Here is a 17500-nt window from a genome sequence, read left to right on the forward strand (position 1 = left end):
CCACCTCCACTAGACCCACCTCCACTAGACCCACCTCCACTAGACCCACCTCCTCCCCTAGACCTAGACCCACCTCCCCCAGAACCACCTCCCCTAGACTCAGACCCACTTCCCCTAGACCCACCTCCCCCAGAACCACCTCCCCCAGACCCACTTCCCCCAGAACCACCTCCCCTAGACCCACCTCCCCCAGAACCACCTCCCCTAGACCTAGACCCACTTCCCCCAGACCTAGACCCACTTCCCCCAGACCTAGACCCACTTCCCCCAGACCTAGACCCACTTCCCCCAGACCTAGACCCACTTCCCCCAGACCTAGACCCACTTCCCCCAGACCTAGACCCACTTGCCCCAGACCTAGACCCACTTGCCCCAGACCTAGACCCACCTCCCCCAGACCTACCTTCCCCAGACCTAGACCCACCTCCTCCCCTAGACTGAGACCCACCTCCCCTAGACCCACCTCCCCGAGACCCACCTCCCCTAGACCCACCTCCCCTAGACCCACCTCCCCCAGACCCACCTCCCCTAGACCCACCACCCCTAGACTGAGACCCACCTCCCCCAGACTGAGACCCACCTCCCCTAGACCCACCTCCCCTAGACCCACCTCCCCTAGACCCACCTCCCCCAGACCCACCTCCCCCAGACCCACCTCCCCCAGACCCACCTCCCCCAGACCCACCTCCCCTAGACCCACCTCCCCCAGACCCACCTCCCCCAGACCCACCTCCCCCAGACCCACCTCCCCCAGACCCACCTCCCCCAGACCCACCTCCCCCAGACCCACCTCCCCCAGACCCACCTCCCCCAGACCCACCTCCCCCAGACCCACCTCCCCCTGCAGCAGATATTACAGCAGGGGATGCTCCAGCCAGTCTCAGACCTAGACCCACCAGACCAAGACCCACCTCCCCCAGACCCACCTCCCCCAGACCTAGACCCACTTGCCCCAGACCTAGACCCACCTCCCCCAGACCTACCTTCCCCAGACCTACCTCCTCCCCTAGACTGAGACCCACCTCCCCGAGACCCACCTCCCCTAGACCCACCTCCCCTAGACCCACCTCCCCCAGACCCACCTCCCCTAGACTGAGACCCACCTCCCCCAGACTGAGACCCACCTCCCCCAGACTGAGACCCACCTCCCCCAGACCCACCTCCCCCAGACCCACCTCCCCCAGACCCACCTCCCCCAGAACCACCACCTCCCCTAGACCCACCACCTCCCCTAGACCCACCTCCCCCAGACCCACCTCCCCTAGACTGAGACCCACCTCCCCCAGACTGAGACCCACCTCCCCTAGACTGAGACCCACCTCCCCCAGACTGAGACCCACCTCCCCCAGACCCACCTCCCCCAGACCCACCTCCCCCAGACCCACCTCCCCCAGACCCACCTCCCCCTGCAGCAGATATTACAGCAGGGGATGCTCCAGCCAGTCTCAGACCTAGACCCACCAGACCAAGACCCACCTCCTCCCCTAGACTGAGACCCACCTCCCCCAGACCCACCTCCCCCAGACCCACCTCCCCCAGACCCACCTCCCCCAGAACCACCACCTCCCCTAGACCCACCTCCCCTAGACCCACCTCCCCCAGAACCACCTCCCCTAGAACCACCTCCCCTAGACCCACCTCCTCCCCTAGACCCACCTCCTCCCCTAGACCCACCTCCCCCAGACCCACCTCCCCCAGACCCACCTCCCCCAGACCCACCTCCCCCAGACCCACCTCCCCCAGACCCACCTCCCCCAGACCCACCTCCCCCAGACCCACCTCCCCCAGACCCACCTCCCCCAGACCCAGACCCACCTCCCCCTGCAGCAGATATTACAGCAGGCGATGCTCCAGCCAGTCTCAGACCCACCTCCCCCAGACCCACCTCCCCCAGACCCACCTCCCCCAGACCCACCTCCCCCAGACCCACCTCCCCCAGACCCACCTCCCCCTGCAGCAGATATTACAGCAGGGGATGCTCCAGCCAGTCTCAGACCCACCTCCCCCAGACCCACCTCCCCCAGACCCACCTCCCCCAGACCCACCTCCCCCAGACCCACCTCCCCCAGACTCACCTCCCCCTGCAGCAGATATTACAGCAGGGGATGCTCCAGCCAGTCTCAGTTGGTTCTGAAGAGAGAAGTCGATGTTGTACCACTCTGCTGTCCTGTCCACCGGCTTGGGAGGCATCACCAGGTTGGGGTTCTCACGTACATCTAGAACCTAGATACAGAGGAGAGAACACTTACAACCTAGAACATAATACAAAACATCTAAAACCTAGAACAGAACATCTACAACACTTAGAACCTAAAACACAGGGTAGAACATCTAGAACCTAGAACACTTAGAACCTAGAACACAGAGCAGAACACCTAGAACACTTAGAACCTAGAACACAGGGCAGAACATCTAGAACATTTAGAACGTAGAACATCAAGAACCTAAAACACCTAGAACCTAAAACACCTAGAACCTAAAACACTTAGAGCCTAAAACACCGGGTAGAACATCTAGAACATAGAACATGTAGAACCTGGGTAGAACATCTAGAACCTAGAACGGTTAGAACCTAGAACACAGGGAACACAGAACACAGGGCAGAACATCTAGAACATTTAGAACCTAGACCACTTAGAACCTAGTACACTTAGACCCTAAAACACAGGGTAGAACCTAAAACACCGGGTAGAACATCTAGAACATAGAACATAGAACACGTAGAACCAAAAACACAGGGTAGAACATCTAGAACCTAGAACACAGGGCTGAACATCTAGAACACTTAGAACCTAAAACACTTAGAACCTAAAACACTTAGAACCTAAAACACAGGGTGGAACCTAAAACACAGGGTGGAACCTAAAACACAGGGTGGAACCTAAAACACAGGGTGGAACCTAAAACACAGGGTGGAACATCTAGAACTGAGAACACTTAAAATCTAAAACACAGGGTAGAACATCTAGAACCTAGAACAGTTAGAACCTAGAACACAGGGCAGAACATCTAGAACATTTAGAACCTAGACCACTTAGAACCTAGTACACTTAGAACCTAAAACACAGGGTAGAACATCTAGAACCTAGAAGAGTTAGAACCTAGAACACAGGGTAGAACATCTAGAACAGTTAGAACCTAGAACACAGGGTAGAACATCTAGAGCGGTTAGAACCTAGAACACAGGGAAGAACATCTAGAACAGTTAGAACCTAGAACACAGGGTAGAACATCTAGAACGGTTAGAACCTAGAACACAGGGCAGAACATCTAGAATCTAGAACAGTTAGAACCTAGAACACAGGGCAGAACATCTAGAATCTAGAACAGAGGACAGTGTGTACCTCGAGGTCGACGAGGAAGTGGATGGCTTCAGGAAGAGTCACCAGACGATTCTTATTCAGGACCAACTTCTTCAGCTTCCCACACCTACACAACAACATCAACATCAACATCAACATCAACAACATCAACATCATCAACATCATCAACATCATCAACATCATCAACATCAACATCATCAACATCAACATCAACATCATCAACATCAACATCAACATCAACAACAACATCAACAACAACATCAACATCAACATCATCAACATCAACATCAACATCAACATCATCAACATCAACAACAACATCAACATCAACATCAACAACAACATCAACATCAACAACAACATCAACAACAACATCAACATCAACATCATCAACATCAACATCAACATCAACATCAACATCATCAACATCAACATCAACATCATCAACATCAACAACAACATCAACATCAACAACAACATCAACATCAACATCAACAACATCATCATCAACATCAACAACAACATCAACATCAACATCATCAACATCAACATCAACATCAACAACAACATCAACATCAACATCAACATCAACAACAACATCAACAACAACATCAACATCAACATCAACATCAACAACAACATCAACATCAACATCATCAACATCAACATCAACAACATCAACAACAACATCAACAACAACATCAACATCAACATCAACATCAACATCAACATCAACATCAACATCAACATCAACATCAACATCAACAACACGTATGATGTGAGGTACCTACCTACAGAGTCCCTCAGGTATGATGTGAGGTACCTACCTACAGAGTCCCTCAGGTATGATGTGAGGTACCTACCTACAGAGTCCCTCAGGTATGATGTGAGGTACCTACCTACAGAGTCCCTCAGGTATGATGTGAGGTACCCACCTACAGAGTCCCTCAGGTATGATGTGAGGTACCTACCTACAGAGTCCCTCAGGTATGATGTGAGGTACCTACCTACAGAGTCCCTCAGGTATGATGTGAGGTACCCACCTACAGAGTCCCTCAGGTATGATGTGAGGTACCTACCTACAGAGTCCCTCAGGTATGATGTGAGGTACCTACCTACAGAGTCCCTCAGGTATGATGTGAGGTACCTACCTACAGAGTCCCTCAGGTATGATGTGAGGTACCTACCTACAGAGTCCCTCAGGTATGATGTGAGGTACCTACCTACAGAGTCCCTCAGGTATGATGTGAGGTACCTACCTACAGAGTCCCTCAGGTATGATGTGAGGTACCTACCTACAGAGTCCCTCAGGTATGATGTGAGGTACCTACCTACAGAGTCCCTCAGGTATGATGTGAGGTACCTACCTACAGAGTCCCTCAGGTATGATGTGAGGTACCTACCTACAGAGTCCCTCAGGTATGATGTGAGGTACCTACCTACAGAGTCCCTCAGGTATGATGTGAGGTACCTACCTACAGAGTCCCTCAGGTATGATGTGAGGTACCTACCTACAGAGTCCCTCAGGTATGATGTGAGGTACCTACCTACAGAGTCCCTCAGGTATGATGTGAGGTACCCACCTACAGAGTCCCTCAGGTATGATGTGAGGTACCCACCTACAGAGTCCCTCAGGTATGATGTGAGGTACCTACCTACAGAGTCCCTCAGGTATGATGTGAGGTACCTACCTACAGAGTCCCTCAGGTATGATGTGAGGTACCCACCTACAGAGTCCCTCAGGTATGATGTGAGGTACCCACCTACAGAGTCCCTCAGGTATGATGTGAGGTACCTACCTACAGAGTCCCTCAGGTATGATGTGAGGTACCTACCTACAGAGTCCCTCAGGTATGATGTGAGGTACCTACCTACAGAGTCCCTCAGGTATGATGTGAGGTACCTACCTACAGAGTCCCTCAGGTATGATGTGAGGTACCTACCTACAGAGTCCCTCAGGTATGATGTGAGGTACCCACCTACAGAGTCCCTCAGGTATGATGTGAGGTACCCACCTACAGAGTCCCTCAGGTATGATGTGAGGTACCTACCTACAGAGTCCCTCAGGTATGATGTGAGGTACCTACCTACAGAGTCCCTCAGGTATGATGTGAGGTACCTACCTACAGAGTCCCTCAGGTATGATGTGAGGTACCTACCTACAGAGTCCCTCAGGTATGATGTGAGGTACCTACCTACAGAGTCCCTCAGGTATGATGTGAGGTACCTACCTACAGAGTCCCTCAGGTATGATGTGAGGTACCTACCTACAGAGTCCCTCAGGTATGATGTGAGGTACCCACCTACAGAGTCCCTCAGGTATGATGTGAGGTACCCACCTACAGAGTCCCTCAGGTATGATGTGAGGTACCTACCTACAGAGTCCCTCAGGTATGATGTGAGGTACCTACCTACAGAGTCCCTCAGGTATGATGTGAGGTACCTACCTACAGAGTCCCTCAGGTATGATGTGAGGTACCTACCTACAGAGTCCCTCAGGTATGATGTGAGGTACCCACCTACAGAGTCCCTCAGGTATGATGTGAGGTACCTACCTACAGAGTCCCTCAGGTATGATGTGAGGTACCCACCTACAGAGTCCCTCAGGTATGATGTGAGGTACCCACCTACAGAGTCCCTCAGGTATGATGTGAGGTACCCACCTACAGAGTCCCTCAGGTATGATGTGAGGTACCCACCTACAGAGTCCCTCAGGTATGATGTGAGGTACCTACCTACAGAGTCCCTCAGGTATGATGTGCGGTACCTACCTACAGAGTCCCTCAGGTATGATGTGAGGTACCTACCTACAGAGTCCCTCAGGTATGATGTGAGGTACCCACCTACAGAGTCCCTCAGGTATGATGTGAGGTACCTACCTACAGAGTCCCTCAGGTATGATGTGAGGTACCTACCTACAGAGTCCCTCAGGTATGATGTGAGGTACCTACCTACAGAGTCCCTCAGGTATGATGTGAGGTACCCACCTACAGAGTCCCTCAGGTATGATGTGAGGTACCCACCTACAGAGTCCCTCAGGTATGATGTGAGGTACCTACCTACAGAGTCCCTCAGGTATGATGTGAGGTACCTACCTACAGAGTCCCTCAGGTATGATGTGAGGTACCCACCTACAGAGTCCCTCAGGTATGATGTGAGGTACCCACCTACAGAGTCCCTCAGGTATGATGTGAGGTACCTACCTACAGAGTCCCTCAGGTATGATGTGAGGTACCCACCTACAGAGTCCCTCAGGTATGATGTGAGGTACCTACCTACAGAGTCCCTCAGGTATGATGTGAGGTACCTACCTACAGAGTCCCTCAGGTATGATGTGAGGTACCTACCTACAGAGTCCCTCAGGTATGATGTGAGGTACCTACCTACAGAGTCCCTCAGGTATGATGTGAGGTACCCACCTACAGAGTCCCTCAGGTATGATGTGAGGTACCCACCTACAGAGTCCCTCAGGTATGATGTGAGGTACCTACCTACAGAGTCCCTCAGGTATGATGTGAGGTACCCACCTACAGAGTCCCTCAGGTATGATGTGAGGTACCCACCTACAGAGTCCCTCAGGTATGATGTGAGGTACCTACCTACAGAGTCCCTCAGGTATGATGTGAGGTACCTACCTACAGAGTCCCTCAGGTATGATGTGAGGTACCCACCTACAGAGTCCCTCAGGTATGATGTGAGGTACCTACCTACAGAGTCCCTCAGGTATGATGTGAGGTACCCACCTACAGAGTCCCTCAGGTATGATGTGAGGTACCTACCTACAGAGTCCCTCAGGTATGATGTGAGGTACCCACCTACAGAGTCCCTCAGGTATGATGTGAGGTACCCACCTACAGAGTCCCTCAGGTATGATGTGAGGTACCCACCTACAGAGTCCCTCAGGTATGATGTGAGGTACCCACCTACAGAGTCCCTCAGGTATGATGTGAGGTACCTACCTACAGAGTCCCTCAGGTATGATGTGAGGTACCTACCTACAGAGTCCCTCAGGTATGATGTGAGGTACCTACCTACAGAGTCCCTCAGGTATGATGTGAGGTACCTACCTACAGAGTCCCTCAGGTATGATGTGAGGTACCTACCTACAGAGTCCCTCAGGTATGATGTGAGGTACCCACCTACAGAGTCCCTCAGGTATGATGTGAGGTACCCACCTACAGAGTCCCTCAGGTATGATGTGAGGTACCTACCTACAGAGTCCCTCAGGTATGATGTGAGGTACCTACCTACAGAGTCCCTCAGGTATGATGTGAGGTACCTACCTACAGAGTCCCTCAGGTATGATGTGAGGTACCTACCTACAGAGTCCCTCAGGTATGATGTGAGGTACCTACCTACAGAGTCCCTCAGGTATGATGTGAGGTACCTACCTACAGAGTCCCTCAGGTATGATGTGAGGTACCTACCTACAGAGTCCCTCAGGTATGATGTGAGGTACCTACCTACAGAGTCCCTCAGGTATGATGTGAGGTACCCACCTACAGAGTCCCTCAGGTATGATGTGAGGTACCTACCTACAGAGTCCCTCAGGTATGATGTGAGGTACCCACCTACAGAGTCCCTCAGGTATGATGTGAGGTACCTACCTACAGAGTCCCTCAGGTATGATGTGAGGTACCTACCTACAGAGTCCCTCAGGTATGATGTGAGGTACCTACCTACAGAGTCCCTCAGGTATGATGTGAGGTACCTACCTACAGAGTCCCTCAGGTATGATGTGAGGTACCCACCTACAGAGTCCCTCAGGTATGATGTGAGGTACCTACCTACAGAGTCCCTCAGGTATGATGTGAGGTACCTACCTACAGAGTCCCTCAGGTATGATGTGAGGTACCTACCTACAGAGTCCCTCAGGTATGATGTGAGGTACCTACCTACAGAGTCCCTCAGGTATGATGTGAGGTACCTACCTACAGAGTCCCTCAGGTATGATGTGTGTCTCTACCTACAGAGTCCCTCGGGTATGATGTGAGGTACCTACCTACAGAGTCCCTCGGGTATGATGTGAGGTACCTACCTACAGAGTCCCTCAGGTATGATGTGAGGTACCCACCTACAGAGTCCCTCAGGTATGATGTGAGGTACCTACCTACAGAGTCCCTCAGGTATGATGTGAGGTACCCACCTACAGAGTCCCTCAGGTATGATGTGAGGTACCTACCTACAGAGTCCCTCAGGTATGATGTGAGGTACCTACCTACAGAGTCCCTCAGGTATGATGTGAGGTACCCACCTACAGAGTCCCTCAGGTATGATGTGAGGTACCTACCTACAGAGTCCCTCAGGTATGATGTGAGGTACCTACCTACAGAGTCCCTCAGGTATGATGTGAGGTACCTACCTACAGAGTCCCTCAGGTATGATGTGAGGTACCTACCTACAGAGTCCCTCAGGTATGATGTGAGGTACCTACCTACAGAGTCCCTCAGGTATGATGTGAGGTACCTACCTACAGAGTCCCTCAGGTATGATGTGAGGTACCTACCTACAGAGTCCCTCAGGTATGATGTGAGGTACCTACCTACAGAGTCCCTCAGGTATGATGTGAGGTACCTACCTACAGAGTCCCTCAGGTATGATGTGAGGTACCCACCTACAGAGTCCCTCGGGTATGATGTGAGGTACCTACCTACAGAGTCCCTCGGGTATGATGTGAGGTACCTACCTACAGAGTCCCTCAGGTATGATGTGAGGTACCCACCTACAGAGTCCCTCAGGTATGATGTGAGGTACCTACCTACAGAGTCCCTCAGGTATGATGTGAGGTACCCACCTACAGAGTCCCTCAGGTATGATGTGAGGTACCTACCTACAGAGTCCCTCAGGTATGATGTGAGGTACCTACCTACAGAGTCCCTCAGGTATGATGTGAGGTACCTACCTACAGAGTCCCTCAGGTATGATGTGTGTCTCTACCTACAGAGTCCCTCAGGTATGATGTGAGGTACCTACCTACAGAGTCCCTCAGGTATGATGTGAGGTACCCACCTACAGAGTCCCTCAGGTATGATGTGAGGTACCCACCTACAGAGTCCCTCAGGTATGATGTGAGGTACCTACCTACAGAGTCCCTCAGGTATGATGTGAGGTACCTACCTACAGAGTCCCTCAGGTATGATGTGAGGTACCTACCTACAGAGTCCCTCAGGTATGATGTGAGGTACCTACCTACAGAGTCCCTCAGGTATGATGTGAGGTACCTACCTACAGAGTCCCTCAGGTATGATGTGAGGTACCCACCTACAGAGTCCCTCAGGTATGATGTGAGGTACCCACCTACAGAGTCCCTCAGGTATGATGTGAGGTACCTACCTACAGAGTCCCTCAGGTATGATGTGAGGTACCTACCTACAGAGTCCCTCAGGTATGATGTGAGGTACCCACCTACAGAGTCCCTCAGGTATGATGTGAGGTACCTACCTACAGAGTCCCTCAGGTATGATGTGAGGTACCTACCTACAGAGTCCCTCAGGTATGATGTGAGGTACCTACCTACAGAGTCCCTCAGGTATGATGTGAGGTACCCACCTACAGAGTCCCTCAGGTATGATGTGAGGTACCTACCTACAGAGTCCCTCAGGTATGATGTGAGGTACCTACCTACAGAGTCCCTCAGGTATGATGTGAGGTACCTACCTACAGAGTCCCTCAGGTATGATGTGAGGTACCTACCTACAGAGTCCCTCAGGTATGATGTGAGGTACCCACCTACAGAGTCCCTCAGGTATGATGTGAGGTACCTACCTACAGAGTCCCTCAGGTATGATGTGAGGTACCTACCTACAGAGTCCCTCAGGTATGATGTGAGGTACCTACCTACAGAGTCCCTCAGGTATGATGTGAGGTACCCACCTACAGAGTCCCTCAGGTATGATGTGAGGTACCTACCTACAGAGTCCCTCAGGTATGATGTGAGGTACCTACCTACAGAGTCCCTCAGGTATGATGTGAGGTACCCACCTACAGAGTCCCTCAGGTATGATGTGAGGTACCTACCTACAGAGTCCCTCAGGTATGATGTGAGGTACCTACCTACAGAGTCCCTCAGGTATGATGTGAGGTACCTACCTACAGAGTCCCTCAGGTATGATGTGAGGTACCCACCTACAGAGTCCCTCAGGTATGATGTGAGGTACCTACCTACAGAGTCCCTCAGGTATGATGTGAGGTACCTACCTACAGAGTCCCTCAGGTATGATGTGAGGTACCTACCTACAGAGTCCCTCAGGTATGATGTGAGGTACCCACCTACAGAGTCCCTCAGGTATGATGTGAGGTACCTACCTACAGAGTCCCTCAGGTATGATGTGAGGTACCTACCTACAGAGTCCCTCAGGTATGATGTGAGGTACCTACCTACAGAGTCCCTCAGGTACTAGTTCCAGGTTGTTGTTGGCAGCCATGAACTCCTGCAGGCTGGATAACTTCCCCACGCCAGACGGAAGTCCATCGAAGTCCAGCTTGTTACTGTTCACATAAAGCTTCTTCAGCTTCCCCAGCTTACAGATAGCAGACTGGAGAGAGACAGAGACAGGGTTAGGGTCAGCTTCCCCAGCTTACAGATAGCAGACTGGGAGAGAGACAGAGACAGGGTTAGGGTCAGGGTCAGCTTCCCCAGCTTACAGATAGCAGACTGGAGAGAGACAGAGACAGGGTTAGGGTCAGCTTCCCCAGCTTACAGATAGCAGACTGGAGAGAGACAGAGACAGGGTTAGGGTCAGCTTCCCCAGCTTACAGATAGCAGACTGGGGAGAGACAGAGACAGGGTTAGGGTCAGCTTCCCCAGCTTACAGATAGCAGACTGGGGAGAGACAGAGACAGGGTTAGGGTCAGCTTCCCCAGCTTACAGATAGCAGACTGGAGAGAGACAGAGACAGGGTTAGGGTCAGCTTCCCCAGCTTACAGATAGCAGACTGGAGAGAGACAGAGACAGGGTTAGGGTCAGCTTCCCCAGTTTACAGATAGCAGACTGGAGAGAGACAGAGACAGGGTTAGGGGCAGCTTCCCCAGCTTACAGATAGCAGACTGGGGAGAGACAGAGACAGGGTTAGGGTCAGCTTCCCCAGCTTACAGATAGCAGACTGGGGAGAGACAGAGACAGGGTTAGGGTCAGCTTCCCCAGCTTACAGATAGCAGACTGGAGAGAGACAAGAGACAGGGTTAGGGTCAGCTTCCCCAGCTTACAGATAGCAGACTGGGAGAGAGACAGAGACAGGGTTAGGGTTAGGGTCAGCTTCCCCAGCTTACAGATAGCAGACTGGAGAGAGACAGAGACAGGGTTAGGGTCAGCTTCCCCAGCTTCCAGATAGCAGACTGGAGAGAGACAAGAGACAGGGTTAGGGTCAGCTTCCCCAGCTTACAGATAGCAGACTGGAGAGAGACAGAGACAGGGTTAGGGTCAGCTTCCCCAGCTTACAGATAGCAGACTGGGGAGAGACAAGAGACAGGGTTAGGGTCAGCTTCCCCAGCTTACAGATAGCAGACTGGGGAGAGACAGAGACAGGGTTAGGGTCAGCTTCCCCAGCTTACAGATAGCAGACTGGGGAGAGACAGAGACAGGGTTAGGGTCAGCTTCCCCAGCTTACAGATAGCAGACTGGAGAGAGACAGAGACAGGGTTAGGGTCAGCTTCCCCAGCTTACAGATAGCAGACTGGAGAGAGACAAGAGAGAGGGTTAGGGGCAGCTTCCCCAGCTTACAGATAGCAGACTGGAGAGAGACAAGAGACAGGGTTAGGGTCAGCTTCCCCAGCTTACAGATAGCAGACTGGAGAGAGACAGAGACAGGGTTAGGGTCAGCTTCCCCAGCTTACAGATAGCAGACTGGGGAGAGACAGAGACAGGGTTAGGGTTAGGGTCAGCTTCCCCAGCTTACAGATAGCAGACTGGAGAGAGACAGAGACAGAGACAGGGTTAGGGTTAGGTTCAGCTTCCCCAGCTTACAGATAGCAGACTGGGGAGAGACAGAGACAGGGTTAGGGTCAGCTTCCCCAGCTTACAGATAGCAGACTGGAGAGAGACAGAGACAGGGTTAGGGTCAGCTTCCCCAGCTTACAGATAGCAGACTGGAGAGAGACAGAGACAGGGTTAGGGTCAGCTTCCCCAGCTTACAGATAGCAGACTGGGGAGAGACAGAGACAGGGTTAGGGTTAGGGTCAGCTTCCCCAGCTTACAGATAGCAGACTGGAGAGAGACAGAGACAGAGACAGGGTTAGGGTTAGGTTCAGCTTCCCCAGCTTACAGATAGCAGACTGGGGAGAGACAGAGACAGGGTTAGGGTCAGCTTCCCCAGCTTACAGATAGCAGACTGGAGAGAGACAGAGACAGGGTTAGGGTCAGCTTCCCCAGCTTACAGATAGCAGACTGGAGAGAGACAGAGACAGGGTTAGGGTCAGCTTCCCCAGCTTACAGATAGCAGACTGGGGAGAGACAGAGACAGGGTTAGGGTTAGGGTCAGCTTCCCCAGCTTACAGATAGCAGACTGGAGAGAGACAGAGACAGTGTTAGGGTCAGCTTCCCCAGCTTACAGATAGCAGACTGGGGAGAGACAGAGACAGAGACAGGGTTAGGGTCAGCTTCCCCAGCTTACAGATAGCAGACTGGAGAGAGACAGAGACAGGGTTAGGGTCAGCTTCCCCAGCTTACAGATAGCAGACTGGAGAGAGACAGAGACAGGGTTAGGGTCAGCTTCCCCAGCTTACAGATAGCAGACTGGGGAAAGACAGAGACAGGGTTAGGGTTAGGGTCAGCTTCCCCAGCTTACAGATAGCAGACTGGAGAGAGACAGAGACAGGGTTAGGGTCAGCTTCCCCAGCTTACAGATAGCAGACTGGAGAGAGACAGAGACAGAGACAGGGTTAGGGGCAGCTTCCCCAGCTTACAGATAGCAGACTGGGGAGAGACAGAGACAGGGTTAGGGTCAGCTTCCCCAGCTTACAGATAGCAGACTGGAGAGAGACAGAGACAGGGTTAGGGTCAGCTTCCCCAGCTTACAGATAGCAGACTGGAGAGAGACAGAGACAGGGTTAGGGTCAGCTTCCCCAGCTTACAGATAGCAGACTGGAGAGAGACAGAGACAGAGAGAGGGTTAGGGGCAGCTTCCCCAGCTTACAGATAGCAGACTGGAGAGAGACAAGAGACAGGGTTAGGGTCAGCTTCCCCAGCTTACAGATAGCAGACTGGGGAGAGACAGAGACGGGGGGGGGGGGAAGACCTTGTCCTTCTGTCACCAACAGATCAGATGACCTTGTCCTACTGTCACCAACAGACCAGATGACCTTGTCCTACTGTCACCAACAGACCAGATGACCTTGTCCTACTGTCACCAACAGACCAGACGACATTGTCCTACTGTCACCAACAGACCAGATGACCTTGTCCTACTGTCACCAACAGATCAGATGACCTTGTCCTACTGTCACCAACAGACCAGATGACCTTGTCCTACTGTCACCAACAGATCAGATGACCTTGTCCTACTGTCACCAACAGATCAGATGACCTTGTCCTACTGTCACCAACAGATCAAGGTCTACCCAGATGACCTTGTCCTACTGTCACCAACAGATCAGATGACCTTGTCCTACTGTCACCAACAGACCAGATGACCTTGTCCTACTGTCACCAACAGACCAGATGACCTTGTCCTTCTGTCACCAACAGACCAGACGACATTGTCCTACTGTCACCAACAGACCAGATGACCTTGTCCTACTGTCACCAACAGATCAGATGACCTTGTCCTACTGTCACCAACAGACCAGATGACCTTGTCCTACTGTCACCAACAGATCAGATGACCTTGTCCTACTGTCACCAACAGATCAGATGACCTTGTCCTACTGTCACCAACAGATCAAGGTCTACCCAGATGACCTTGTCCTACTGTCACCAACAGATCAGATGACCTTGTCCTACTGTCACCAACAGATCAAGGTCTACCCAGATGACCTTGTCCTACTGTCACCAACAGATCAAGGTCTACCCAGATGACCTTGTCCTACTGTCACCGACAGACCAGATGACCTTGTCCTACTGTCACCAACAGATCAGATGACCTTGTCCTACTGTCACCAACAGATCAGATGACCTTGTCCTACTGTCACCAACATATCAGATGACCTTGTCCTACTGTCACCAACAGATCAAGGTCTACCCAGATGACCTTGTCCTACTGTCACCAACAGACCAGATGACCTTGTCCTACTGTCACCAACAGACCAGATGACCTTGTCCTACTGTCACCAACAGATCAAGGTCTACCCAGATGACATTGTCCTACTGTCACCAACAGACCAGATGACCTTGTCCTACTGTCACCAACACATCAGATGACCTTGTCCTACTGTCACCAACAAATCAAGGTCTACAGGAACAACTGGGCAATCAAAATCAACTTTCAGAAAACCAATAGTACAACTACCTGGAACAGGAAATACCATGGTGGAACACGTCCAACTAGCCGGGACAGGAAATACCCTGGTTGAACACGTCCAACTACCTGGGACAGGAAATACCACGGTTGAACACGTCCAACTACCCGGGACAGGAAATACCACGGTTGAACACGTCCAACTACCTGGGACAGGAAATACCACGGTTGAACACGCCCAACTAGCCGGGACAGGAAATACCCCGGTTGAACACGTCCAACTAGCCGGGACAGGAAATACCACGGGTTGAACACGTCCAACTAGCCGGGACAGGAAATACCCTGGTTGAACACGTCCAACTAGCCGGGACAGGAAATACCACGGTTGAACACGTCCAACTACCTGGGACAGGAAATACCACGGTTGAACACGTCCAACTAGCCGGGACAGGAAATACCACGGTTGAACACGTCCAACTACCTGGGACAGGAAATACCACGGGACAGGAAATACCACGGTTGAACACGTCCAACTAGACAGGACAGGAAATACCACGGTTGAACACGTCCAACTACCTGGGACAGGAAATACCACGGTTGAACACGTCCAACTACCTGGGACAGGAAATACCACGGTTGAACACGTCCAACTAGACAGGACAGGAAATACCACGGTTGAACACGTCCAACTAGCCGGGACAGGAAATACCACGGTTGAACACGTCCAACTAGCCGGGACAGGAAATACCACGGTGGAACACGTCCAACTAGCCGGGACAGGAAATACCACGGTTGAACACGTCCAACTAGCCGGGACAGGAAATACCACGGTGGAACACGTCCAACTAGCCGGGACAGGAAATACCACGGTTGAACACGTCCAACTAGCCGGGACAGGAAATACCCTGGTTGAACACGTCCAACTAGCCGGGACAGGAAATACCACGGTGGAACACGTCCAACTAGCTGGGACAGGAAATACCACGGTTGAACACGTCCAACTACCCGGGACAGGAAATACCCTGGTTGAACACGTCCAACTACCCGGGACAGGAAATACTACGGTTGAACACGTCCAACTACCCGGGACAGGAAATACCACGGTGGTCCTGGGACTAACAACCAGGGCCTCTGGAGGATTTGGTCTGACAGTGAATGAACTAAAAGAAAAAGCCCACAATGCATTTTACTCCATGAAAATACACTTCTAAAATATATATATATATATATATTCCTCTCCAAATCTGGTGGTAAATATTACAGCCAGACGTGTGTATGAAAGCCTCTCCAAATCTGGTAAATAAATAAATATAATAAATAAATATTACAGCCAGACGTGTGTATGAAAGCCTTAGGTACATCCCATAACCATCAAATCCTTACAGTATTTACATTTTAGATACAGGGGCATTCGGAAAGTATTCAGACCCCTTGACCTCTTTCTTCCACATTTTTGTTACATTTCAGCCTTAATCTAAAATGGATTAAAAGTGTCTTTCTACCCCATAATGACAAAGCAAAAACAGGTGTACAAATGTTTTTACACAAAATGGAGTTGGAAACTGAGCTGCACTTCCTAACCTCCTGCCAAATACATGACCATATTAGAGACACATGATCACACAGACACACAAATCATTTATAAACAAATCCAACACTGATAAACTCCCCCATATCTGTTAGGGTGAAATACCACAGATGTGCCGTCACGGCAGCAAGATGTGTGGCCAGTTGCCACGAGAACAGGGCAACCAGTGAAGAACAAACGACATTGTAAATACAACCCATATTTATTTGTTTATATATTTTCCTCACTATTCACACTACAACTATTTTCACATTGCTAAAACACACTGTCCAAAGCTGATAATATAACCCTTGACATGTCTATCTTTTGGAAAACCTTTTTGGAGTGTTATAGATTTAAATATAGCTGGGCTTGCATCAGTGGGTTATAACTGTGTATTAGGGTGTTATAATGTGTTATAAAGCTTTGTACAGTAGCTGGGCTTATATCAGTGGGTTACAATGTGTATTAGGGTGTTATAATGTGTTATAAAGCGTTGTACAGTAGCTGGGCTTATATCAGTGGGTTACAATGTGTATTAGGGTGTTATAATGTGTTATAAAGCTTTGTACAGTAGCTGGGCGTGCATCAGTGGGTTATAATGTGTATGAGGGTGTTGTGTTATAAAGCTTTGTACAGTAGCTGGGCTTATATCAGTGGGTTATAATGTGTATTAGGGTGTTATAAAGCTTTGTACAGTAGCTGGGCTTGCATCAGTGGGTTATAATGTGTATTAGGGTGTTATAAAGCTTTGTACAGTAGCTGGGCTTGCATCAGTGGGTTATAATGTGTTGAAATGCTTTGTGCCGTAGCTGGGCGTGCATCAGGGGGTTATTACATGTTATAAAGGGTCGTACCATAGCTAAGTGCAAGTCAAGGGGTTATAATGTGTTATAATGCTTTGTGCCGTAGCCTTTTGAATCCTTTTTGAGTGCAATATTTACTGTTATTTTTGAATATTCTCACTTTTGTTTATTTCACTTGGTTTGGCGATGTAAACATGTTTCCCATGCCAATAACGCCCTTTGAATTGAGAGACAGAGACTAAGAGAGAGAGAGAGAGAGAGAGAGAGAGAGACAGAGAGACAGAGAGAGAGAGAGAGACAGAGAGAGAGACAGAGAGACAGAGAGACAGAGAGACAGAGAGACAGAGAGAGAGAGAGAGACAGAGAGAGAGACAGAGAGAGAGAGAGAGAGAGAGAGAGAGAGACAGAGAGACA

At 50.7% G+C, this 17500-nt stretch overlaps 1 protein-coding gene across 3 annotated transcripts in view; it reads right to left on the reverse strand.

The window, feature by feature from the left end:
• The window catches only part of LOC129844151 (protein flightless-1 homolog), a 91325-nt gene that overhangs the window by 70628 nt on the left and 3197 nt on the right, over positions 1-17500 (reverse strand). For all 3 annotated transcript variants that reach the window (XM_055912562.1, XM_055912561.1, XM_055912560.1), the window contains exons 3-5: positions 10701-10858; positions 3345-3429; positions 2076-2223 (exon numbers count right to left, since the gene is read on the reverse strand). In XM_055912562.1, coding sequence (XP_055768537.1) covers positions 2076-2223; positions 3345-3429; positions 10701-10858 — 391 coding nt within the window. The remainder of the gene's footprint in view (positions 1-2075; positions 2224-3344; positions 3430-10700; positions 10859-17500) is intronic.

Source organism: Salvelinus fontinalis, unplaced genomic scaffold (assembly GCF_029448725.1).
Source record: "Salvelinus fontinalis isolate EN_2023a unplaced genomic scaffold, ASM2944872v1 scaffold_0182, whole genome shotgun sequence".
In the NCBI taxonomy this organism is placed as follows: domain Eukaryota; kingdom Metazoa; phylum Chordata; class Actinopteri; order Salmoniformes; family Salmonidae; genus Salvelinus; species Salvelinus fontinalis.